The 27,251-nt window shown below is 43.3% G+C and overlaps 1 protein-coding gene across 3 annotated transcripts in view; it reads left to right on the top strand.

The window, feature by feature from the left end:
- CYRIA (CYFIP related Rac1 interactor A) overlaps positions 1 to 26,368 on the top strand; it is a 113,612-nt gene extending 87,244 nt beyond the window's left edge. For all 3 annotated transcript variants that reach the window (XM_062208977.1, XM_062208976.1, XM_062208978.1), the window contains 9 exons: positions 10,405 to 10,526; positions 11,703 to 11,808; positions 13,511 to 13,647; positions 14,104 to 14,181; positions 14,360 to 14,476; positions 14,568 to 14,647; positions 16,044 to 16,170; positions 20,962 to 21,032; positions 23,000 to 26,368. In XM_062208977.1, coding sequence (XP_062064961.1) covers positions 10,405 to 10,526; positions 11,703 to 11,808; positions 13,511 to 13,647; positions 14,104 to 14,181; positions 14,360 to 14,476; positions 14,568 to 14,647; positions 16,044 to 16,170; positions 20,962 to 21,032; positions 23,000 to 23,063 — 902 coding nt within the window. In that variant the 3' untranslated portion in view covers positions 23,064 to 26,368. The remainder of the gene's footprint in view (positions 1 to 10,404; positions 10,527 to 11,702; positions 11,809 to 13,510; positions 13,648 to 14,103; positions 14,182 to 14,359; positions 14,477 to 14,567; positions 14,648 to 16,043; positions 16,171 to 20,961; positions 21,033 to 22,999) is intronic.
- Positions 26,369 to 27,251: the final 883 nt, after the last annotated feature.

Here is a 27,251-nt window from a genome sequence, read left to right as displayed (position 1 = left end):
CATTATATACATTTATCAAAATACCACACTGTGCCCCATAAATATATATGATTATGATATATCAATTACTTTTAAAATTAGAAAAAATTCTCAGGAAATATTTTCCCAGTTGAATGATCCTGTCTTCACCTTCCTCACATCCTTGAGGACGACTATATTTTTGGTTCTTTATCTCCCAAAAGTGCCTGGCAGTGCCACAGTCACATAGGAGATGCCCAGTAAATATATTTGATGGATTTCCCTATTGTGTCATAATCTTTTTCTTTCTATTTTCAGTGTTGGATTTTGCTTTTACCTTCACTGGGCACTATTTTGGAAATGTTGGCTATTTCATCAGTGTGTTAGCATGAACTGTAGAGAGGAGTCAGTGTGTCAGCCCCAGGAGCCTGTAGCACTTCAGCATCCCCTATGTGAGACAGCATCAGTGATTAGACTTTGTTGGTTGTCTTCTAAAATGTATATTTGTCTCCTCACTGGTGGACATCTCCCTGGGGTGAGGGCTTGGATAACATCACATGCCTCTATTATTGTGTGTCTTACTCAATGTCCAGCATTGGGTTGGGTAGGAAGTATCTGCTTAGTACCACTGGTTCTGATGGAAGCAAATCAGGTAAGAATATGCAGAGCCCTGGCTACATTTTACAGCAAGAAGCAGTGACAGTGGAGGGAGATTCTGAATGGACCAGAGAGGCCTGGAGGGATGAGATCCAGGAACGTTAGGAGAACACGACCTCTTCTTCTTGGAGCTTGTAATTTTGTTAGGAAAACAAGATGCATGCACATTAAAGGGGCAACTGTACAGGTATTAGGGAAGAGAATGGTAATAGAGCAGAGAGCAATTAATATACACTACAAGATGTGCAGGTTTTAGTCTGGGATAAAAGGGGAGGCAGGTTCTTAGAAGAAAGTGGCTGAAAATGGTTTCCTTATACAAGAAATCCACATGTGTTAACACAATAGGAACATGAGAAACACCAATAGTGGGTAGTCATAGGAATTAACAAGGAAACTCTAAAGTCTCCAACACACTGTACCCTCAGCAGGGCTCTGGACCTCTTTGCCCATGGACTCCAGTCAGCTACTCTACAGAAAGGCGTGTGGTCTGGCCGGCCTGTCATCCCCGGTTTTCTTATTGACTCAGATGCTCCCTGCACTGCGGCTGCCTTCCTTCTTCTGTTCTTCCCTGCTGCCTTCCCATTAGCTAAGGCTGCTCAGAGGAGGCTGGGTAGTCTGGGGCAAGAAGAAAAAAGAAACAAGAAATATCAGATGATCAGATGTGTTCAGTCCAGTGTCCTCAAATGACAAACAAACAAAAGGAACAGAACTGGGAAAAAAATTTTATTGACATAACACAAGCATTCAGTGACAACAATGCCTTGAATTTCTTGCTTTTTTTTTTTTTTGGTTTATAAGTGTTTTTAATCTATGCCAGCATCCTCATTATGACCCTATAGGTAAGGAGGGTGCAGGACTGTCATTCGTTTCCCTCTCTTTTACCAAGAACTAGTCTGGGTCCCCAGGAGATTACTTGGTTTACCCTGAAGTCTAATAGATAATGAGTGGCAAAACTGGCACTTAGACTTGGTTTCAAGAAGTTGATGTTAGAATGCTCGCTCTGCAGGGAATCCACTGCATGTGAACGAACCTTCCAGAACCTTGACCCTACCTGCTCGTTTCAGTCCTGATGTGATTGCTCCATAGGAAAGTGCTTTAAGCTCTGGTGTGAGACGATTAATGGCTAACATCCTGCACAGATAAATATGTCAGGCCAGTCACGCTTGTAAGTTCCCATGGACCTTTGCAATTTTATGCTGTTTCTGAAGGCAGTGAGTATTCTGCTATAAATCATTATTGCTTTGCTTCCCCAAATGTTATTAATAGATAATTATTTATGCTTCGTAGTTTATCCAGAAGAGGAGAAGGATTGGAGGAGTGAGGAGAGGTGGGGAAGAATGGCTATGGATTTTATTTATGGCCTTGGCAAATCTTTTTTGCTGTACTTCTCTTCAGTGTGTAACACATTCATTGGACCACAGACAGAGCTTTATGTCCTAATGAAACGCCAGGGCTTCCTTCCAAACCAAAGACATCTCTGTATAAATTATGTTGTCTGCCCAGATTGTCTTAGTCTCGTTTGACTTTCTGTCAAGTTTTCCATGCAGCACTGAATAGGTTGTTAGGAGAAGCTGTGTGTGTTCTTAAAGACGTGGGGAGTTCTTGGCTGATTTTCAGATAGGAACGCTTTGGCGCTTTGGTATGACAGCCCTTCTCCAATCCGAGCCCTGCTATTGTGCCCTGGGGTGGGCTCACCAGCCGTCTTCTGGACAATGCACTGTCTGCCTTCCTGTCCATCAGCATGGTGGATTTCCAAGCATTCTGCTTTAAATTAAATGTCATCACTCTCCACGCTGAGACTTTCTACCTTGATGGCAATTAATATCAACCATCTAACATTTCTAATACCCACCAGAATGGTATTCCAAAGGAAGGTCAGTGTATCCCTCTGCAAACAAAATCCACACTGTTTATCCATCTTAATTAACAAGAGGATATTATATCTATTGAAATCCGACTGAGTTCTTGACAATGGATGTATGACTGCAAGGTCACAGTGCCCATGATACATTTTCATACTTTCCGCAGTGGCGAGTCCAGAACAGGCATTAAATCATCTCCCAGATAATGGCCGGGATGCACTTGTTCCAGGGCTCCTAGAAGTATTGGTTTCTGAAATGCCTGTGTAAATCACGGGGATTTTTAACAGCTTCATTGTGAGACATGTGTAACCTCAGCTCCACGTAACCATTCCCTTCAATTTCAATGCAATAATTGGCAATGCTAGAAAGCTTAGAATGTGGTTCTTAGAAGAAACATCACCAAAGAATTCAGCCTGCAACTGGAAGTAAGGATATATTTGCATCTGTAAGATTATCAGGGTGTGTGTGAGTGTGTGTGTGGTGTGTGTGCTTGTGTGCCCGCCTTCCTTTGACTAAAGGTCAATCTTTGTGTTAAAAATAGAAAAGCAAAGCCTATAGTTCAGAGTTCCTGTTCACTCAGCAAATACTTGAAGGGGTTGCTGATAGGTTAAATATAGTAACCTTTGCAGTCACTAATTCTTCACAGTTCCTTTCAAAGTGTCTTTCGTTTTGACATCTGAAAACACAATAAATTTTAAGAACATGATCACCAGTTGAATCTAAATTAGGGGAATGCCAAAGGTGTAGACACCAAAGCCTCTCAAAGTGGTTTTCCAGAAAACAAAAATGGCAACACTTTTACGATTGGAGGAATAAGCCTAAGTGCAGTTTTTTTGACTCTGCCAGACGAACAAATGCCCTTTTAGAATGTTAGCCACACTGAGGCAACATTGAGGCATAGATGAACAACGGACGATTTAAGAATTCAAATAGTGATGCAGGTGTGAATGGCCAGTGTGATTGTAGGTAAGGCAGATGTTTTACTGTAGCAGGGAGAAGTGTAGCAGCAGAAAAGCTACAGCAGGAGAAGAGACGGAGAATATGGGAGTAATAGGGCCTTTATTTATTTCATTGCTACTCAGCACCCACCATTCACTGCCACCTGACCCATTTCCTCATTGAGTCATTAATCTAGTGTGTGTTTATTGAGTATCTCAAATGGATAGCGTATCATGTAAGCACTGATTGCAAGAATACAGACCTGGTATCAAAAGAACAGCCATCATAAAACACAATATGTTTAAATATAATACATATAAAATGAAATTTAATGTACTTAAATCATTGATTCAACTAATTCTTAAGCAACTTTTTTTATGAGTATCTATTATGTGTCGGGCATTGTCCTGGATGTCAAATGAAGTAGATATGGGTGGAGTCCTGTAGCTAAGGCATCCAATTGTCATTGATTACTTATGACTGATCACTGAGCTGGTGAATGACTGTAAGATGAGTCACAGACTTCTTCAGGGATTTTGGTGTAAGTTCAATGTCACCTCAAGTTACACAGTCCTTTTTTTAGAAGATTTTTTATTTTACTTGAAAGTCAGAGTTATACAGAGAGAGAAGGAGAGGCAGAGAGAGAGGTCTTCCATCCACTGGTTCACTCCCCAACTGGCTGCAATGGCCGGAGCTGTGCCGATCTGAAGCCAGGAGCCAGGGGCTTCTTCCAGGTTTCTATGTGGATGCAGGGGCCCAAAGGATTGGACCATCTTCTACTGCATTCCCAGGCCATTAGCAGGGAGCTGGATTGGAAGTGGAGCAGCCAGGACTACAAGCAGTATGCATATGGGATTCCGGCACTGCAGGTGGCAGCCTTACCTGCTATGCCACAGCACCAGCCCCTACACAGTCCTTTTACTCCTGGAAAAGAAAGACCAGAGCTTCTCCCAGCCATCCGCTGAGAATCCAGTAGCACTCTGGCCAAGAAGGCAGGATCGCCTGGCCAGCACCAAAGGCCTAATTATTGGCTAGAAGAGGAGGTGACTTCAGTTCTGCAACAGAGACGAGGGAGAAAATAAGACATCCAATAAGACTCACAAATTATGGAAGAAGAGAGGCGGCAAGATGGCGGAATAGGCAGGGAGCACACTTAGTCCGGGTGGAGAGAAAGTTTAATATAAGTGGAGATACTGCAGGGTCAAGGAAGAGTAGGGGAAGAAACAGCAGAGGAAACTCTTCTGGAACTAGTGATTCACAGTGGACCTGCGTGGAGAGCGTGGGAGCCCAAGTTCGGGACACCAGCGGCAGACTCAACGCACCAGCGCTGGAACGCGAGGTGAGCCGACCTCCATAGCCCGAGATACCAGCAGGCAAGCGGAAAGAGGAGGCTAGAGGGAACGAGGCTTGAAACTCTGTGGGGAAAAGTTCACCAGGCTAACTAGAAGAGAGAGAAAAAAAATAAAAAAAGTGACTGATATGGACACAAGTTTCTCTCTCTCCGCTCACCTCTCAAAGGCGAGCAAGACAGAGCAGGCGCCATTTTGGACATACGTCATAAGCAGGGCGACCTCAGGTCTGCACCATCCCTGAGCCTAGCAGAAAAACCTGACTCTGTGGGGAGGGGTGAAATAACAGGAGATTAGCATCTAACTTGGCAACCCAGTGGGAGACTGCAGGAGAATTGGAGCCCACACTGAGGGCAGCAGAGATTCCCTGTGTGGTCCTTGGGAAAGAGCTTCCGATCTCTGGCTCCTGTGGGTATATCATTTGCCTGCTAACTACCTCCAATTACGTTCAGCTGTGCGGAATTACTTCCCTTTTAAATAAAAAAAAGAGAGATTTACCACACCTAACCTGGGAGTGTCATCGTTGACACACCCTCAACCCTGAGGAACCAAACACAGCTCTCAGTCCACACTCATCTCAAGCCTCTAAGGCTCCACGGAAAGCAGACAGTCCACTTAATATAGAGCCATAGTGTAACAAGAAAAAACACCACAGTGAAGAAACCAAATATCTCCAACATGCCAAACAACAAACGCAAAAACCAAGCTAACAAGAACAAGGAAGACACTATGACGCCCCCAAATGAAAAAGACACCCCAATTCAAGACTATGAAGATGATGAGATCGAAGAAATGCAAGAAGCGGATCTCAAAAAATTGATAAGAACATTAAGAAGTTCTCAAAAACAAATTCTTGAACTACAGAAATCCTTCATGGACAAGATAGAAAATCTCTCTCGTGAAAGTGAAATATTAAGGAGGAATCAAAATGAAATGAAACAACTAGTGGAACAAGAAACTCTGATAGTGACTAGAAATCATAATGAAATGAAGAGTTCAATAGATCAAATGACAAACACATTAGAGAGCCTTAAAAACAGAATGGGCGAAGCAGAAGAGAGAATATCAGACTTAGAAGACAGAGAACAGGAAAGGAAACAGGCAAACCAAAGAAAAGAAGAAGAAATTAGAAATCTAAAAAATATTGTCGGGAATCTACAGGATACTATTAAAAAACCCAACATTCGGGTTCTAGGAGTTCCTGAAGGCATGGAGAGGGAGAAAGGATTAGAAGGCATTTTCAGTGACATACTAGCAGAAAATTTCCCAGGTTTGGAGAAGGACAGAGGCATCTTAGTACAGGAAGCTTATAGAACCCCTAATAAACATGACCAAAAGAGATCCTCACCACGACATGTTGTAATCAAACTCACCACAGTGAAACATAAAGAAAAGATCCTAAAAGGTGCAAGGGAGAAACGTCAGATCACTCTTAGAGGATCTCCAATTAGACTCACAGCAGACTTCTCATCAGAAACCCTACAAGCTAGAAGGGAATGGCGAGACATAGCCCAGGTACTAAGAGAGAAAAACTGCCAGCCCAGAATACTATATCCTGCAAAGCTCTCATTTGTGAATGAAGGTGAAATTAAGACTTTTCATAGCAAACAGAAACTGAAAGAATTTGTTGCTACTCATCCTGCCCTGCAAAAGATGCTTAAAGATGTGTTACACACAGAAACACAGAAACATGGTCACCAACATGAAAGAAGGTAAAGGAAGGAAACCTCACAGCAAAAGATCACAGGAAGCTCAATTTCTCTTTGACATAGAATTAAACTCTGATGCTCTGTTAAAGCAATGTGTTAAAGTAATCTATTATGTTCTCTTGATGTCTGTTAAATTCTAATTGTTCAAAAACAGCTGAATTTTTATTAAGAGCTATGGGTTATTTAAATATGTGCTTTTTTTCAAAAATTTGAATAATCACCTTGTAACAATGATCAAATTTGGTCTATGTTATGTCATGATTTTAAGAAATCTTATTTCAACCAGATATTTTGGAGACATGATAGTTATCTTAATGAGAAAGCCCCAGAGGCTTAAAGGGTTAAATACTTGTAAAATCCTACAGGTGCTTTCAAAAATACTGTGAAGTAAGCAAGTGCCTCTTGTTGGTTGATGAGTTTATAATTTTAAATTGTCAGCAAGCGATCTAGGACTTGCTCCCTCATTTCTCTATTCTAAGCCCAACTTGTTCTTTCATTTCTCTATTCTCTTCAAGGTAGGAAACTAACTCTATTATGAAGGAATCTGTAGGATGCACAATTTAATCTTTAGACCTTATAAAAGAGATGGCTAACATTTTTCTGCAATAGCATAGCCAAAATAAGAACTCAAATAATAATCTCATAGCTCGATTCACTTCGCCATCAGCAAAGTATACAGTAAGTAGAAAAAACCTCCCTTTCAGACCAAAGGGAAAGAAAGTTTTCAAGTGAGAATATAATTTTCCTCATGGGCATTGTCTACCTTAGAAAAACTACTACAGAACATGCCTGTGACTATAGACTTGTAGTTCAGGCCACCGAAGATTAGAGATGGGAAACGGGCACTCCCTTGACTTGCATCCTCTGGTCTGCTTTAACACAAACCAGGAGGAAAAGAAAGCTCGGCATCAGAAGCAATGGGTGTCAGGCCTATTAATGGCTGATCTGTACAGTGATCTGCCCTCAAGGAGACCCAACAGGCCAGTCCACTGCAGTGGCTTTCAATGTGGTAAGCCTGGGCTTCAGCAGAAGTCAGCTTGTGAAGAGCCCTGGCAGCTCTGCCAAGAGTTGGATCACTGGAAATGGACCTGCCCTGGAGTCGAAGGATGCCCAGGTCAGAGCCACAGATCTTATTGGCTCTAAGCTGAAAAGCCCTTCACTCAGCCCAACTTCCAAAGTGACCACTGCAGCTGAGGGGATGGTCAAGTAGGGTCAGCAACATTGCAGGCAGAACTGTAAATTTCTTGTTAGAGATGCCCCCTGCCTTTACCTGGCCAGCTCTCCTCCCAGGCCAGCCAAGTAATGAAAGTCAACAGAGTGCCTTCCCCTAGGAGGTTCACACCTCCCTTAGGATATACCCCATGTGAAGAGATAGATAGGTCTGGGCCTCTGAATTTACAAGGCCTAAAGCCCACCAGATTATTATCAAGCCCCTTCTATCAGGTTCTATTTGCCTCTCAATCAGAAAACTTAATTGTAGCTTAGACAGCACCTTCCTTAGCTCCTCTAATAATGACTCTGTCCTTTGTTCTAGGCCCTGTCTAGCGCACTTGGGCCTCATTCCTTTGTAATCATAACCTCTACTCTACCACCAATGGCTCTACTCCCAACCTGTGTGTACTGATGGTCCTCTTCCCCACTTAATGCTGTATAATTGTTCAAACCTGGTAAATGCCACTCTTAGGATCATTGGTTACTATCCTCACTCTGTCTTTTATGACCTTGTCTAAATATGATCAGAGTCGGGAAACCTGGAAGGCTTCCATAGCCTTGGCAACTCATGACGACAGCCTAGGATGGTTACTGGCGCCATAAACTAGAGTGTCAATTTGTTGGGTCAACAACAGGAGCCACTGTGCACTTGCTCCTCATGTGGGATCTCTGTCCTTAATGTGCTGTACATTGTGATTTAATGCTATAACTAGTACTCAAACAGTATGTTTCACTTTGTGTTTCTATGTGGGTGCAAACTGTTGAAATCTTTATACTAAATTGATCTTCTGTATATAAAGAGAATTGAAAATGAATCTTGATGCAAATGGAAGGGGAGAGGGAGCGGGAGAGGGGAGGGTTGCGGGTGGGAGGGAAGTTATGGGGGGGGGGGAAGCCATTGTAATCCATAAGCTGTACACTGGAAATTTATATTCATTAAATAAAAGAAAAAAAAATTTTGTGGTAAAAAAAAAAAAAATTATGGAAGAAAATGAGCCCACAATTTCTAAGCCCAGATGAAGTGAGGGAAGATGGATTGGGTTCCTCCCACCCCGCCACTGCCAAAGAGGACCACATGAGAACTCTCTAGTAAAGCACTAGGAACAGTTGCCCAGGAGGGGGCTGGGCAGTGAGGGTCCAGCTTCCCAGAGCCCCCAGCTGTGTGAAGGAAGGAAGCCATCACAGCTCCCCACCCAAGTCTGGGAGAGAGGCGGCACCATGCCCTGGGTTCCCTGCCCAACGTCATGTTCACATAAATGCCATTGTTCTTCATCTGGGGTGGAGAGAGGCTGTGGCCTGTTTATAGCCCAGCTTCACTGTCAGGACATCTACTAGAAACTTTCATTTCTGAAGCACTTAAAGGCCTCTATTTTAAAAGCTGGCTTGAACTCTCTCTCCTGCTGCATGTGAGTGATCAGGGCAGGATGTTTCCTGGATTGTCCAGCCTCCCCTCTTAGCGCACTTAGTTCTGCTTCTGTTGCGTCTACAACTTATCAAGTGGTGACTTGCTGGGATGGAGCCCGGTGACAACCCAGATTAGAGAGAAGGCTGCCCTTGCTGGCCTGCCGGTGCGGCGCACTCCTTTATATTTAATTTCATATAGTCTTAACCATCAGATTCTTGGTCATGAACTTGATTTTGATTTACCTCTTGCTCCTTAGGAAATTGTCTTTGTTCAGCTCGTGATTTTCTGACACTTTCATCAGAAAGGGAAAGGATTTCACTTAAGGACTGTTTGATTTGTATTTGTTTTCTAAGATCCATATTTTGAACTGTTTTCTTCCTGTCCCTCCTCTTACTTGCAAGCTGCCAGCATTTTCCTAGAATTCTACTCCAGCAAAACCTTTCTTCCAGTTTCAGTTCCCAGCTTATGGGATTTTTGGTTTCTGTTGGAGACATCCACAGCCAGAAAAGGTAACAATATAAAGTGATTGATGTTGTGAGTAACATTATACCTGAGAAAATGTGCTGGAAGCTGTGGAGAATGATGGAAGGGTGCGAAGAGGTGAAGGGGCAGTTTCATTGTTCTCCTGGCTCCTCCTCTGTCTCCCAGGCTGGACTGGCCCTGTGTTGTTTCCTCTGGCTGCCTCTCTGTGTGGAAGCACTTGCTTCAGCCACAGTCCCATTCCTTACCTCCAACTTCTTGCATTCCTGCCAGCCCACCCCCCTCTTTCCCTTCACTGGGTACTGATGTGCAGGCCCTTAGAACTCCCTTATTCCCTGGTTGAAATCATCTCATTCCTAGGTGGTGCAGCGGGTCTGGCAAATGAGAAGTTATGGAGATATTTGGTGCTGATGGTTGCATAATGTTATGATTATGTGTAATAGCACTAAATTGTACATTTACAAATGGTTAAGATGGTAAATTTTATGTTATATATAGCTTACAATAAAAAATGTTTTAAAATGAGATACAATAATAATAAAAAATATGGATCCCAAAAGACAATATTTTTTCCTTCTATTATGCAGTTCTTCATATGTAGCAGGTGTGCAAAACAATATTTTCTACATACATAAATATCTACAAACTTTCCAGTAAGGTGGTGAATGTGTGCAGAGAGATTGTTGAATATTTGGAACTGAGTAAGGAGCAGCAGTTGTGTTACTTTTCCCTATCTGGGAGTAAGATCAGAAGGTAGAATTGAATGCCAGTCCTCTTCCAGAACCCTTTGCAAACACGAATGTCCTGTGTCTCTTGGTGTTCCTCCCACTTAGATGCCCAGCCCACAGAGGGAGAGAGAGAGATCTGGAACCAGATCAGCGCTGTCCTCCAGGATTCGGAGAGCATCCTTGCAGACCTGCAGGCCTACAAAGGGGCAGGCCCAGAGATCCGAGATGTACGTAAGCCACTGATGGTGCCGACCTGACAGCACCCTAAGAGGAAAAGCAAAGCGCGAGAGAGGGAGAGGAGACATGAAGTAATAGCCCTAGTATTTCCTAGAGTTCTAGGAAGAACAAGGAGGGTAATGTGTCCTTTCAACAGTGTATGAATGGCTGCTTTTATTCTAGGACACTCATCTGAGCACATGGCGCTGTAGAACACGTGATGTATTAGCTATTTTCATCTCGAGTGTATAGTTAATATTGCAGAGTTCGCATTTAAGCAATAAGGCCAGGAGAGCACTTCACTTAAGGGAAGTTTGCATACGGTGGCTGTGAGCAGTAGTGAAGATATGAGTCATGAGGTCTGGGGTGACATGTACTTTGGAACCTGTGGTAATGATCATGGTGGGTTCTGTACAGCAGATTTATCATTTTACATGTCTTAGAGGGTTCTTTTTTTAAAGTGAAAAATGAAACAACCAAAACAGAAAAGAAAATTCTAAGTTTGATTGTTGAGACTTTATAATGTCTTAAAGGCAAAAATCTTCACACTGCTTTTACTTGCAAGTGTTAGTTTTCTGGAAATAGCAATACATAACACACACGCAGAGAGCTGTCACCATCCTTCTGTAATTCTGAGGGGAGCTTCTGTCATAATCTTCCATCTACTGAACCCCAAACAAGGAAGCATTTCTAAGAAAGTATCAGTCTGTTAAGAGGCAGTTTTTCTACTTAGGGGCCACCATTTAATTTAGGGAACTTAGCTGTAATACAGGCTTTAAGAAGGTAATCCATAGTATAGAAAAAGGAAAATATCTACAAAATTTGCAATTTGTAATGAGCACTAACTCGCCCCACTTTAGAAGAACCAAATGGTGGTGGGGATGGCTGCAGTTTTTCCATTTTGGATTTGCTCTCTTTGTGTTCGAGATAACAGAAACAAGTCAGATGACACAGAATCTGAATCTAACTGTAGAGCCATTTGCTTTACGTTCAAGGGCTAACATCTCCATTCAAAATTACTATCTTGGAGGACAATCCAATGAACCAGTGTCAATTTAACCAGTACATGTCAGCAAGGATAATATTTTTAAACTTTTTTTAACTAAAATTGTTTCTCAATCTTGGGGCAATTTCATGTGGAGTTTGTTGCTTCTTATTACATAGCCAGTTCTACCATGTTTTTGCAGGCAATTCAAAATCCGAATGACATTCAGCTTCAGGAAAAAGCCTGGAACGCAGTGTGTCCTCTGGTTGTGAGGCTGAAGAGATTTTATGAGTTTTCCATAAGGCTAGGTGAGTATGTGTTTGTAGTTTCCATGTCTTATGTGTGAAGTTCTGTATTGGCATTTGAGAGTAGCAGAAAGATCTTAGCATTTTGGAAAAATGGCCCACATGCCTCCACTGTAGGTTGTTCATGCTAGACCTCAACTCTTGTCATTTGCATTTCCTTCAATCCATATGAGTTTGTTCCCCAGAACTAAGTGACACATTTAGAATGTCCCTAGTGGCGAATGTCATTTTAGACTTATCATCTCTAACTCAGTAGTTTTATCAAAAGCTGAGTATGTATCTGAGTAACTTAGAAGACCCAAGTTACTTTCCAACCCCAAAATGACTTTGTTGGCTGGAACCATGTGATAAATTTAATCTAGTAAAATGCAAAAAAATGAACGCAGTGTTTTGATTTTAAGCTAAGCTTTAAAATAAAACTGTGTAGTAGGTGCAGGACAGCTTTGCAGAGCCAGACAAAAGCCAAGTTTGGATGACAACAAACTGAATGTCACCAGCAATAGGACAACCATTATCCCCCACAGGAAAGCTCTGAGAGGTTCTGTTAGTTAATAGAGTATATCTAAAATGAGGGAGGTGATAGTCATATCCTGCCTTATTTTTGCCATAAAGTGAATGCACATTTCAAGAGAAAAACAGAGAATTTGAGATACTTGGGAAGAATGATGGTCATGTTGTTGAGAGGAGTAGAATCTAGGACCAAAGGGAGTAGTTTAATGGAACAAAACCATTTCCTGTTTCCTCAAAGCGTAGACCCAATGATCCAAAATCCTCAGAAGCCAAGCTTCAGTGCGACAGAAGGGAAAAGATCTGTCAATCAGATGAAGCCAGGGTAGAGCTGGCTGCCTCAGGGGGCCGTGTGTTCCTGTAGACGGAACTGTTTCACAAAGCTGAAGACATGGCTTGTAAAAGTGCTATAAAAGACAAACTTTCTTGTGGAGTGCCAGAGAGTAAATATTTTAGACTTGTGGACTGTCCTGTCATTTTTGCAACTATTGAACCCCACTGTTACAGAACAAAGGGAGCCCTTTCCATGCATACAAGAATGAGAATATCTGTGTTCCAATAAAACTTTCAGTACAAAAATGAGCAATGGCCCTGATCTGACCCCATAGTTTGCCAAGCTCTGCTATAGAAAAATAGGTGAAGTGATTCATTGTTGTTATAAATATATTGAAGAAAGAACTGTATGGAATATTTAGAAACAGACAAGTGGGTGTAATGAGATATTATAAGAGCAATAATGGAGGTAAATGTGGCAGTGGGTTTGTACAAAAAATGTTCCTAGGATTGGGTTAGAGTGTAGATGCATAGAAAGACTAGAAAAAGGTCTTTTCTTGCACAACAGGTAATCTAACCCATGTGTTCATCCTGTATCATGCATGACTATCTCATGCGCAGGATCCCAAAGCACATATTTGTGGTTTCCCAGCAAGGTTAGTGTCTGGAACTACTAAATATGTGAGGGTCCAGCTAAGCTAGGAGAGACACTCACAGACAACATGGCCGTGAGGGCTCCTGCAGGGACTGCAGCCTGCTTGGGCCTGGGGGACTCCTCTTCCCAGTCCACATGAAGCAGTACTCATGCAGTTATGGGGAAGCCCGTGGTCAGGGAAGACCCAAGCAGGTTCTCCCTGCGATTGTCTGCCGGGGCTGAGAACTGTGCTCACCTCACCCATCTACATGTGATCCCTTTGACTTGCAGAAAAAGCTCTTCAGAGTTTATTGGAATCTCTGACCTGTCCACCCTACACACCAACCCAGCACCTGGAACGGGAGCAGGCCCTGGCAAAGGAGTTTGCAGAAATCTTACATTTCACCCTGCGATTCGATGAGCTGAAGGTTAGGCCACATATGCTGTGAACATGGAACAAAGTCGTACTGAGTTTATAGCTACTCTGCTAGTAGCATGGGTGGGGGTGGGGAGTATAGGGAGAGGAGTCAGATGTGGCTCCTGCCCCGGAGAGACATACATTGTGGTGAGAGTTTGCATTCCGTGTGGTAAAAGCAATTTAAGATGATGATTTGTGTATGGAAACTCAGAATCTGCCAGATGAAGTAAGAGCAGACTTTTTCAAGTGTCTGTTCCTCCTTGAGAACGAATACACTTTCTCTGAAATCTAGCCCACAGGAGAAGCAGGGCCTATTTTGAAATAATGAAGCTCTGGTCATTTCTCGCAAGAAGTTTCTTTGGCTCTTGGGTGACAGTGAGAAGTCCTGGCATAGTTACAGAATCGAATGTCTGGGCTCCCAGTGTCTGAGGCTGCAGGATGACCTTGCTTTGTTTCTGAATTCCAGATGAGGAACCCGGCCATTCAGAATGACTTCAGCTACTACAGGAGAACAATAAGTCGCAACCGCATCAACAACATGCATGTGAGTCCGTGACTCTCCCTGGCCTCCACACCCCTGCCCCAGGCTCTGTTGCTTTCTGTATCAGGCAGGTCCCTGGGGGAAGATGGAGTGCAGTCTCTAATTCAGTTTCCAAAGGAGGGTATTTTGAGATTTTTGACTTCCACTTCATGATTGCATCTTCTCTTCTTCTTTCCATCAGCTAGACATTGAGAATGAGGTCAACAACGAGATGGCCAACCGAATGTCCCTCTTCTATGCAGAAGCCACGCCAATGCTGAAAACCCTTAGCAACGCCACAATGCATTTTGTCTCTGAAGTGAGTGAAGTTGAGCAACGTGGTGCTTGTTTTTCTTTACTACACATAGAAGCTGCTAGCAGGCTGACCCCTGTGTGTGTCTCCTCTTTAGAACAAGACCTTGCCAATAGAGAACACCACGGACTGCCTCAGTACAATGACGAGTGTCTGCAAGGTCATGTTGGAAACACCGTAAGTTACAAAGGCTGCACGTTCATGAGTTGAGCCAGTCTGCTGGGATGATGATAATGATGTCGATGATGATGATGATGACATTTACATATACCGTTTGGGTCAGCACATTAGCATTTACATGTATGTCATCTGCTTTAATTTCATAAAGATAAGTGGCAGGTGCCCGTTTTATTCCCATTTTATAGCTGAAAAACTGAAGCTGAAATTGGTTGACTGACTTTGCAAAGTTTGCACAGCTTGTTTGGACCAATACTCAGGTCAAAATTCTGTGAAGATGTATGATAACGAAATGGATGGGTGTATTACCTGAACAGGTATTACTGGAAATATATTGTGGAAAAGACTTAGAACCAAGAGTAGGCATTCTAAGGAAGACTTTTGCAAGAGTGAGAAGGAAATGCTCATTCTGTGTGTGTGTTCTGTCCATCTCTTTCTCTGAAGTTTCCCTGTAACTAACTTGATTCCTTGTTGCTAGGTCTACCAGATGGTTGAGGTGTTTGAAGATGAAGCAGTGTGGGAATGGGGAAAGTCTGAGCTCTACTTATGGCTGTCACCCCTCCCGTTCCTTGTCAACAAGGTCCCTGACCTTCCTGGGCTTTGATTTCCCATTCAATGAAGCTCCCACAATACCTTCTGCTTTAGAATATTCAGGAAGTCCACAGGCATCAAGAGTTCCTTACAAAATCTGATGCTGTGTTCCAGCATAAGTTGACATTAATTTCAAATATTTCATTTATACCAAGTTAGGATTCATTCCAAGACACAAATAGTAATCGCATTCATTTTGGGGCCAGTTTGTAATGAAATGGGTGCTAAGAAAGCCTGGTGAATTGGCCTACATCATCTGAATCATCAACGACCCTGTCGAGGCAAGTGAACAAATTCGAAGTCCACAGACACTCTCAGTGCAGTGAATGGTACATAATTTCTTTCAGGTATCTTTGCCAGTCCAATTCAATCTGCAGCCTGTATCTTAACAAAAGAAGTTACTCTGGCTGGAGACATGATAGCTGCTCGGTGGAAATGAGCCTGGTTCTTTTTCTCTGTAATGAAGTCATTATTCTCTATAATCTTGGACAGCCAGAGGGACCTGCTATAAAATATTCAAGATTGATAGGCAGGGGCGTGATGTACATGATGAGCTGGCCCCACTGAAGGGCAGAAGAGAGGCGAATTTACTGCCCTTTAATTTACTTTATTTTTGCACTGAATTGCTGGTTGGATAGATTCAAGGAGAATTATCATCATGGGTTTCTTCAAGAGCAAATTAACCCGGTTGCTGCAGATCTGCAATTGTTCTCAAGGGAGACTTAGAGGAGGATCCAGTGTGCAGCCAAAAATGCGTGTTCTGTGACAAGGCAGCGATGCCACTGTGGTTGCTTCTTTCTTGCAGGGAGTACAGGAGTAGGTTTACGAGTGAAGAAACACTGATGTTCTGCATGAGGGTGATGGTGGGGGTCATCATCCTGTACGACCACGTGCACCCCGTGGGAGCCTTCTGCAAGACGTCCAAGATCGATGTAAGAGCCGTTGTGAAATATGTTTAGCAAATAGTCACACACGTGTGTTGCCAAACAGAGCTTGCTTCTTTGCCCTGGCCTCCATCCCCCACTGAGAGCAATCTCTTCAAGATGTACCCCCCCACCAGGACAGCCGTCCTCACAGCCGGAAGTCTAGTCTTTCCTTCGTGCCGACCACAAAACAGCCAACGCCAAAAGCACAGCAGAAAGTCTGAGATGCCTAGAGTGGAGCTGAGCCTCAAGTGCCCCTCCTTTACCCCGTGTGCCGTACCAATAAGTGCTTCTGTTTTGTATGTGTCTTAATGTGCAGAGTAGGGAGATGGCAGACTCCAAGGCATGGTAATCAAACCCCAGAGGACCTTCCAGCTGCCTCTCCAACCACCGCCACTCAGTGCTCTTCCCAGTTTCCTGCCTTTTCTTGTCATCTGAATATGCATAACCCTTCCTCCTGCTCTCTGATGGCTGGGTTCCTTTCAGACACTCTTCAAATGTCACCTTACCCAGGAACACATTTCCTGTACCTCATGGATCAAGCCTTCCTTCTCTGGTGCCTAGAAAGCTCACCATTTTATATTTTCTTTTCTTTTTTTTTCTTTTTTTTTCTTTTTTTTTTTTTTATTTATTTTTGACAGGCAGAGTGGACAGTGAGAGAGAGAGACAGAGAAAAAGGTCTTCCTTTTGCCGTTGGTTCACCCTCCAATGGCTGCCGTGGCTGGCGCGCTGCGGCCGGCGCACCGCGCTGATCCGATGGCAGGAGCCAGGTGCTTATCCTGGTCTCCCATGGGATGCAGGGCCCAAGCACTTTGGGCCATCCTCCACTGCACTCCCTGGCCACAGCAGAGAGCTGGCCTGGAAGAGGGACAACCGGGACAGAAACCGGTGCCCCGACCAGGACTAGAACCCGGTGTGCCGGCGCCGCAAGGCGGAGGATTAGCCTAGTGAGCCACGGCGCCGGCTTTATTTTCTTTTCTTAAAGAAAATTATTTTTGTTTGTTTGTTTGTTTGTTTGCTTGAGAGAGAGAGAGAGAATATTCCAATAGGCTGGTTCACTCCCCAAATACTCAGGATGGTCAGGACTGGGCTGGGGCTGGCGCTGGAGACCAGGGACTCAATACAGGTTTCCCAAGAGGTGGCAGGAACCCAGTTACTTGAGCCATTCACCACTGCCTCTCCAGGTTGTATTAGTGGAAAGCTGTAAGGAGCCAGAGCCCAGTTGTCAAACCCAGGTTTTCCCCTATGGGATGTGGCTGTCCTAGCCAGGGTCTTAATCATTAGGCTAGAAGCTTTCCCACCCCCTTGTTGTATTTTCTGACTGCCCCACAGAGGAGGTTTTTGACATGGACGAGACCCTGACTTATACACCCCAAGTCTGCCCTGGTTCATAGTACGTGGCCCTCGGTAGATGCTTTCCCGAGTTCTTGCTGAATGAATAAATACGTGAATGAACAAAGACATGATGTGGGTGTGCAGGTGCATTCCTGTGGGTTGTGGGATGAACCACATCTCCTCTTAGCCCAGAGTTTGCCTGCAGCACCAATCCCAGAGGGTGTCTAGTGTATTCATATAAAGCTTTTTAAGTGCAGAGCAGGCCCTGCTAGGACTAAGCAGTTCTGACATGGCTGAGTCTGCCCGACTTCCTCCACATTCATTTAGCCACACAGAGCTGCAGCTCGAATACCCCATCCCCAGGGAAAGTCCACTTGCTTGGAGGGGCCATGATTCTGAACAACGCAAAAACATTTATCAGTGAAAACATAACTGGGGTTAGGTTACTCATTTTTAGGTTCTGCATTCCTAGAATAGCTAGGCATGATAACTCATAGAATTGTCATGATTTTTATTATATCTACTTGCCAGGAAAATCAATATTTCCTATAAAAAATATAGGAAATCAAACTGTAGCAAATTAAATATATAATAACCTCACCATAGACAGGTAGCCACTGTTAATATGTCAGCATCCATATGTTCCTTATGTTTACATGGATGTCTTTGTGGACACATGTTTATCTGTCTGTCCTTAACAAATGATATGCATGCTATTTTAAAATGTACTACATTTGCATAACAGTATGTTGTGTGTATTTTTTAATATGAGTAAATATTTTAGTGTGTTCTTTGTGAAGCTGCAACATTTTAATTCAATGAATTGAAGAAAAATAATTATATGAATAACTAAATATTGAGTATGGTAGAGTTTGTTACCTGGTGCTCATAAGACATTCTCATTTACTATAGCCATTTATTAAATTGTCACAGAGTGACCAATTAAAGACATGCTAGGTCCAATTATGCCTTATAGCCCTAATTTTTTAAAAGCTTGGCTTTGCATGTCATTTAAAGAGCATGAACAGCGAGTACTGTTCAGTCTTTGCAAGTCACCGTGAGGAAGCCAGTTGCTTCATGCAGGTCGTGCTTAGAAAGCTTTGTTGTACTGAAGTTCATATGCAGTCCTGAGCAAATTTCAGGTTTACGGCAACACATATTCAAGATGGGCCATTTTCTCCGATGACAGAGAGTCTTCTTCCGATACCCGTCTGCTGTAAAATCTGCCCTTGTGGGCACTGGGTTTCTAAGTCCTCAGGGTGTCAGCATCAAGAAAGAAGCAAACAAGGACTTAGTGTGAGGAGCTGGAGGAAGGACTGTGCACCCTGACCAAGGGCTTGCAGGAGTGCAGAGTAGGCACGCAGTGAGCTTCTCAGGTAAGGGAAGATCGTTTTGCATGGTTACAGAGACAGAGGATGGTGTTGGAGATGGACCTGGAAAAAGATGCCAGGTTTTCCCAGATGGACAGAGGAAGGAAGAGTACTCCGGAGAGAGGGAAGCAACAGAGCAACATCCCCGAGGCCTCCAGGGATATGAGCTCTTCGGAGGAGAGCTGCTGGAAGTGGGTGCCAGCAAGGAGACAGTGCTTCCAAATGACCTCCTTACAATGGCAGGAAATAACAAGGAAGCGCTCCGTAATCCCTGTTCCCACCCCTGACTTCACCCAAATTCCAGACCCCACTTTCTATGGACACCTGAAACATGCCCAGCCCCAAAACTAAAGGTTCTCCTTTCCCCATCATTCTGTCCTGACTCCTGGGTTCCTGCCACAGGCAGTTCACCATCCACCAACCCGGTGATGTCTTAGCCAGAACCCTAGAACTGGTGCTCCCAGGAACCTGGATATTGTCTTCACCCCTGAAACCAGTCAGTTACCAAGTCCTGCAGGATCAACCGCAGAGCCACGCTCCTGGCCTGCTCACTGCTACTCCCACACTTCATGCCCTCAGGTGCTCTCACTGGGCCTCCTCTCCCCTCCTGCTTCCTTCTGGACCATTCCGTATCAACCACATGGGGAGATAGCATAGCACCTACCAAGCGTGCTGCTGAACCCTGAGCGTGGCCCTGACTGCATCCTTGGCAGCCCCTTTTTCTTCACCCCACAGTGCGAATCTTCCTGAAACGGAGCTGGAGAGTCCCCAGAGTTCCCACAGCTCTTTCACCTCCTCTTCCACCTGTATTCTCACTGCCCCTCTGGCTCTTCTGCAGGCACAATTGCCTCACCGTGGTAATGAGCTTTCTCTCCTCCCTCTGCACCGTGAGCTCTGTCAGGGGCAGGACAGCATCTGCACGTCTTAGTCCTGGTGCCACTTCAGGAAGCATCTTCTAGCTTCTCCAGGCCTGGCCAATGAGAGACATCTGTGACTGTCATGACTTCCTTTCCTGATGAGCCTGTATGTGACCCTCAGATGATTCTCAGCCCTGTGTCTGGCTTTCTCCATCAGTTTGTGGGAGTCTGTCAGGCCTTTAAGATAGATCCGATGTAAACCCACAGAAAACGTTAGTAAGCAACCTTTATGAAAGAGACCCATAGCCCATAGTGTAACCAAATCTAATACATGCAGCCCATGAAAATCTGACTTTAAAGTGATCATCTTCTGTGCTTTGCCACAGATTCTCATTTTGCCAAAAATAGCACTCCAGGATATTCATAGTATAATATAATCCATGTTAGTTTTCACACACTGCCCAAATTATGAATAGATTACTCTAAGGTCACAAAATAAACTTAAAAAACTAGCCTATGTTCATGCAGTCACCAAAAAGGAAAGCATGCATCAAATCTAGGCATTTATGAAGCTCACACTCTTAACAATGGCGCTTTACCAAATCCTCTCAAAGTTGATCGAGACATAGATGTGCACCTTCAGAAACACCTGGTCTAGGACAGGAGGCAAACCTGAACCCTGAACTCTCTAAGCTTCTCTGATCACTGGCAGAGTGGCATTGGGAACACAAAGAAACTGTGCTAATTTATATCTGGTGAGCTAGTGAGGTCCAAAGAGCCTTCTATAGTTGGTGATCTCTGGTACTCAGTAAAGAAAAAAGAGGTATGAAGGGTTTCCAAGGGGGGCAGGTGAAGAGGGGAAGCCTTCTGGGCAGAAGAGTGATACAGAATCATCAGGTCTGTAATGCAGCCAGTAAACCTCAGCGGGGGCTGAGCAGAGGGAACACACTGCACCTGCCTGTGAAGTACAAGACAAGAAGATCGAAGCCTCAAGTCTTTGTCCTCAAGTGCCAGGCAAGTAAATTGTACAATTGCAGTGCAGTATGAAAATTGACAATGACTGTGGTCATACAGAATTTTCTTGAAACTCAGAGGGAGGAAGAAAGCCAAACTCATCTCTCTATTCAATTTCTATGGGCAAGAATAATGTGATACTCTGATGAACAGGTTTTATTATGGATAGGTATTATATGGACCAGATTACAAGGATATTGACGCAACATTGTGTTTTCTTCTAGATGAAAGGCTGCATAAAGGTTTTGAAGGAACAGGCCCCAGACAGCGTGGAGGGGCTGCTGAATGCCCTCAGGTGAGCCCAGCTCGGTGGTAAACTTATATGGGGCAGCCAGCCCTTCATCAGTCAACCTCGGCTATATTTCCACATGTTTCATCTTCCCAACAACCTACTGAGGCCAGCACCATCTTTAGCATCCCCTTTTTACAGGTGGAAGAAAATGAGATTCAGAGATGGATGCCATAGAGTAAATGGCTAAGCTAGACCCTACCTTTGCATCTGTGGGATCCCACAGGGCATGGTCCCACCGGACTCGGCCAAGATGCTTGGGGAGTAGTGTGAACATCTCAGGAGAAGCAGCCCTTGGGACTCACTTTCTGTCTTGGTCAGTGGTTCCCAAGCCTGGCTGCACCTTGGGATTGTGGGGATAGCCTCAGGAAACACTGAGACTAAGTACTGGACCCAAAGTGAATAAGAGTCTCTGGGCCAGGGACCCAGACACCCTGTGTGTGTGTGTGTGTGTTTTGTCTTGTTTGCATGTTCACATGTATGCGTGGTTCACATGTACAGCTTTAAGAGTTAAGACCTCTGCTGTATACTGTCCAAATGCATAAATATTTGACCAGCCGTGGCTTATTCCAGCTCCTCACTCAAACAAGTAATGCCTAAGTACTTGATCTCTGTCTTTTCCCAAGCAGGCATGTGCTTCATCCTCTTCTGAGAGGGGATTCTTATTTTTAGCTGTAGCACATCTATGGGAATTTAATGAATCATACCGTTGTGCAAATAATCTGGAGAGTTTATGGTTCCTGCCAGCTTATTCACCTTTGTTATCCCTCCATTCCACCTACATTGTGCATGCATAAGTGTTCAAAAGGTGTAAGTGGAATGGGTGCAAAATTGTCTATCTATATACAACACATGCGATTTGTGCTCCAGTTACAATCACATTGTCCCCCTCAACCATCACAACTCAGATGGAAGGCAATCTATTTTCCCCTTTAACAAATGAAGTAACGGAGATGCACATGAAAACGAACAGGCTAGACAATGAGCTTGAGCCTGTTTTGCCATGTTACTAAGTCATCATCCTTCAGAATAGTGTGATATTCTGTGTTGTTATCAGTATTAACATAAGAGCCTTCCAGATCCTTGGATAAATCAACGTTTCCTCAATTAATGCCTATTACAGACCATGCTGGCTTATCCACACACAGTAAGAAGACTTTAGTGTCTAAATGTTTTGAATGTCCCAGCTTCATCCAATCAAATAAAACTTCTTCAAAGGCAGGGTGTAGCCCGAGGTGTTAAGTTCCCCCTGAGAACTCAGAGAGACGTGGTGAACTGCAAAGAGCTGGCTTTGGAGGCAGCCAGACCAAGGTTCAGGTCAGAAATCACAAATCATGAATCGGGGCACCTTTGTGGTCTGGAGTGGGCCATCTCTGGATCTCAGTTTCCCATGTAAAATGAAGGCGATAACCTCACTGCCAAACTACTGTGAGTGAATTGGAAACTTCTGTGGAATGCCCAGGACCGGTTCATTTCTTTCTTTTCTTTTGCACAAAAGATATGGACACCAGTTTCGAGGCTGCAGATGGCACCACTTTTTTGTTTGTTCACCCTTATTTGTGCCCCCTTGTCGTAACCATGAGGATAATAGTTGCCATGAAAACAGAGACCCACAGACGTTTTAGAGAAATCACATTTGTAATCTGGTTCGGCAGAGGTAGCCTCGCTGCCCAAAATTCGGCACTCAATCATGTGATGTCTACCTCATTGGAAAATTAGATTGCTTATACGTCCCGTGTAATGCTTTGGCTAGGTAAAATTTAAAAAATTAAAATCTACTTGGGTTAATAATAATAATATTCCTTTTGCCATGACCTCTGCAGCACATGGCTCTTTGTATAAAGACTCAAGCTCTCATTGGATTTGTAAATATCACTTGTATTTCCCAAGGTAAAGATGGGCAGGGAGTCATTCCCGAAGCGTTTGCAGAGTGCTGTCTGCAGGCTGACCTCCGCCACTCTCTCTCCATTCAGGTTCACTACAAAGCACTTGAATGATGAGTCGACTTCCAAACAGATTCGAGCAATGCTTCAGTAGAGCTCTGCCCAGAGAAGAGGATCTATGTGCTGACCTCAGAAGATGTATATGTTTACATAATTTAATACAGATTGATGTTAATACTCGTGTATTTACATAACCATTTCCTCCTTGTCACTGAAATATATGGACCTTAATTTGTATCCTGACTGACTCAACCCAGCAGAACATAAATTGACTTGAGAGCCTTACCTTTGATGTTCAAAATGAAATCCCCTTCTCCAAAGGCAAAATTTGGAGACTTTGATCTTTGCTACTGGAGTCCTTTAATCACACCTGTCACAATCAGAAATTCCGAATAGTTTGTGGTAGTGCTTTAATTCTAGATGTGTTATCTCTCTGGGAAGCATAGCTTAGAGAAACATGAAGTATTTGATTTCCTGTGGCAGCTCAACTACAGGAAACACAACTGTGATCCTGACGGAGAAGAGAAAAATGCACATGGCAAATCCAACCCAACTGTTCTGAATTCAGTACACCCGCTCTCTTTCCTCAGACAGGAGCCACACGTGCAACTTTTCTGTGGGCATGTGTTTTATTAATCAGCATATTCCTTTTCTGTCTGGTTTATATCTCTCTAATGTTCCCTTTTAATTTCGCAAGAGGAAAATCACCTCTATTTTAATCGAGAAAGAGCAGCAGGAATAGAGAGATGTCTATTGCAGCTGAGCTGATACAGGTGGTTGTGTTGGAAGTGGGGGACAGGCTAGCGGAGGGGCATGAAGACAATAAAACATTTCATCTCCCTGCTTCAGCCCTGCGCCTGTAGCAACAGGGAAATGGAGCCCCAGCTTTGAGCTTGTGGGTAAATTTGCCAACCTTTAAAGTGCCGGGTGCACAATCCTCCCGATAGGAGCTCTGTTCTTGGTGCACCAGGCATGTGTTACCATTTTCTGGTTACCTGGTGTTTAATAAGCAGCTCCTCCCTGTTCTACCTGGCTAGCTTTCCGAAGAATGAAAACTGAGTACCTGGATGGAGCCCTAGCCCTACTAATGCTTTACAGTGTGACCTTGGGAAACTTGCTTAAGCTCTCTGCATCTCACCTGCCTCATCTATAAAATAGGCAACTAAAACTGATCATCTCCATGATCTTTGGCGGCTGGGAGCCAATGAAATGACTACTCTGCCATCTTTCCTTCGTGAATAGAGTTCAGTAAGCAGCAGTCCACTTTCTCTTGATAATGAATGACATTCCAAGGCCTGCAGTAATTCTGTGGATCAGAGCTGAATTGGAATGGAATCTTGACTTCCTTCTATTCTGACCTCCAGTGGAAAATGATACCAGGAGGGTGTGGTCAGAGAGGAGGTGGCTCCCACATGTTAGGCCCTGAAACCCAGGATATGTCCTCCTGACTCCAGCTCTTCCTTTGTCACCATGCAGCCTGTGAATACCTTCTGTGGGATGGAACTGGACCCTCTGACATAACCCCTCAGTCTGTCCTGTGTTATTACTTGTCTGCTTCTACAAGAAGGAAAAACTCTCCCAGCAGTTATGAATAATAAGTCCAATCCTAGATTATTGGTTTGGATTCATCAGAGTTTCACATCATTCCCAATAGCCCAAGAAATGAACTGTAAGATTCCAGTACTTTCTGGACTGCAGTGGCCAGCCCACATTCCCGTTAGTCCTATAAGAAAAGGGAAGAACTGTTTGTTTTGTTTTAGCAAAGAAATGCAGTCAAGTGGCAGGAAAAATTCTCTGGTCTATATCTAAACATCGGTCAACAGAGAGAGGTAAAGCCCTATCCTTATGGGGATTTCAAGTTGAGTAAGCACAGCTGCCTGGAATGAGTTTCATCAGAACACAAATCTACTGAGTGGCCTCCAAGATTTTCTCACACATAGGGATCCTAAAACCTTGGAAGAAGCCAGAAAATGTGGTAACACAAGATGAGTAAGGTCATTAAATATTCTCCTTAAGAAGTCTTCGATTTAGCAGCCCTGATTTCCACTTGGGCAACAACTGTCAAGATTAGAACTAGATATGCAGTGTTTAGCATGATCTCGTCCCCTGTCCTCCTTTATCAGGCGGCGGGATGAAGGCTTGAGGAGAAGAAAGGGTTTTTCAACCACTACAGGGCTCTTGAGGCATCAGGGACTTGAATCCAAGTCATGCATCTCATAGACCACAGCTGGCTAAGTGGGAAAATATTAGATTATCTGTCGAATTATGTATATGTATATATATACACATATATATAATATATATAATTTGAAAGATAATATGTATTTCAGAGTAAATAGTTGAGCACATTTATACTTTTTAATTACCCTTTCTATCAAATAGGACCAAACATATATGAGGGGTTGCTGGCTTGTTCCAGTTAGCCAGGCCTCTGTTTTTCAAAGCCAAGATATTCCAGTAGATGGATTCTGGAAAGTCCAGGGTCTGAATTGTTGCCTCTGATTATCAGGAGGACAGGTTAACTGAATGTCTGTGATCACTAGCTGGTGAGAGGCCTTGGGTCCACACCAGAGCTGTTGTGGGAGACATATTCTCTTAACAGACTGTCCTCCAGGCATCAGGAGTCCGTGAACAACCACTTGTTTCATGCTGCATGCATGTGTGTCCAAGCCTGTGGGTGGTTTAGGGGAAAGTGCTAGCGACAATGTCAATGTCAATATTTCATATTTGATGTCTCATAGTTTTCAAATAAACAGTGTTTTCCATGACTCAGATACTTATTTTTGGGCAAACAACAAAATGGATATTATGTTTCTCAGATACATTACTACTTTGATGTTATAACTCTCTTCTCAGAAATTTTTCACATGCCACTAGTAATTGGCAAAAACATGTGGAAATTGATATGTTGAATTATGCTGACCCATTAAATGGCTGGAGTGTTAATTAACAACCAGAAAGGAAGACTTGGATGTTACCTTTGAACTATTAATACCATGTTTCATCAACTTTTAGTCATCACAGTCATATAAAGGCATTAATCGTAAACTGAGGCTTTTGATACATCATCACATTTAAGGAAAAATTATTTCATACTTCCTCAAAAGAAAAAATGAAGGCTCATCAATCTTGGGATCCAACTGTGCAGTAGAATTCAGAGACTTCTTATTCAATCTTGTGTCCTAGACAGCTATAATTTTTTCTGGATGTGAATAATTAACACTGCGATTCTATCTTAAAGGGCCCAGAACATTGGAACCCAATCTTACTGCTACATCTGTATAAGACTTTTGCATTCCCCAAACTGTTGTCATACATTGTTTGCTGAAGTCATTGTAATCTTTCTGCCTGCTTTGCCTTTTTTTGTACAGAAGTTTTGAGTGTGAAATGGAAATTAAAGTTTGGTACATATATTTAAAAATACATCTCTATTTTATATGTTCAAGATTGAATAGTAATTAGCACATGATGATTAATCCACATAGACATTTGCTAAACATCTGCTCTTAGGAGAACATGCCAGCTGCCCTTCTTTTCTCTGCACCTCAGTTTCTTCAAGTAGAGCATGTAATAGCCAAGGTGTGCTACTCTTGGTACCAGCTGTCCCTTACTCATTTCAGTAGGGACTGTTCAGTATAAAAAAGGCAGGAAGTGAACAGAGACATGATTAATATTTGGAGATACATGAGACCTCCTTTCCCAGGGATACTAAGAAACGCTAATAAATACCCTTTCATTCTTTCTTTTGAGGGCACTAGTACTTTATGGATTTTGTGAGATCAGCAAATAACCTATTTTGCATAGGTACATTTTTCGTACAAGATAAGCACTAAAACAATTCTTCTAGATACTCAGCATTGAAGTTTTTCCAGAGCACCACTTTAAATCCTCACATTGAACACCTGAGACCTAATTGTGTGTGCTCTTAATGGTTCAGACACCCAAAGAGGACTTTCCATGGTGCCCTGTGCAGAAGACAAAGGCATAATCATTACAGTTGTTTGTGGTGCAAAAGGAAATGAATAGGAATGGGAAATAGTGAATTGACAATGGACAGACTGAATGGACTAAAGCTGGGAGGTGAGAGAAGGAAAATGGCTTTTGAAGACTGGAGAGTGTGTGTCCCTAATTAAAAGAGTGTGAAGAGGCAAAGGCAAAAGACATGAAAAAATGAGGAGCACAGAAGTGCCTCTCAAGGGAACACAGCTAGTGAGGAATCAGGGATGTGTGATTCAGATTACCCTTTAGGGTCAGGTGTTTGGCACAGCAGTTAATATGCTGC

This window comes from Lepus europaeus, chromosome 13 (assembly GCF_033115175.1).
Source record: "Lepus europaeus isolate LE1 chromosome 13, mLepTim1.pri, whole genome shotgun sequence".
Taxonomy (NCBI): Eukaryota; Metazoa; Chordata; class Mammalia; order Lagomorpha; family Leporidae; genus Lepus; species Lepus europaeus.
This window is presented reverse-complemented; position numbering and strand designations above follow the sequence as displayed.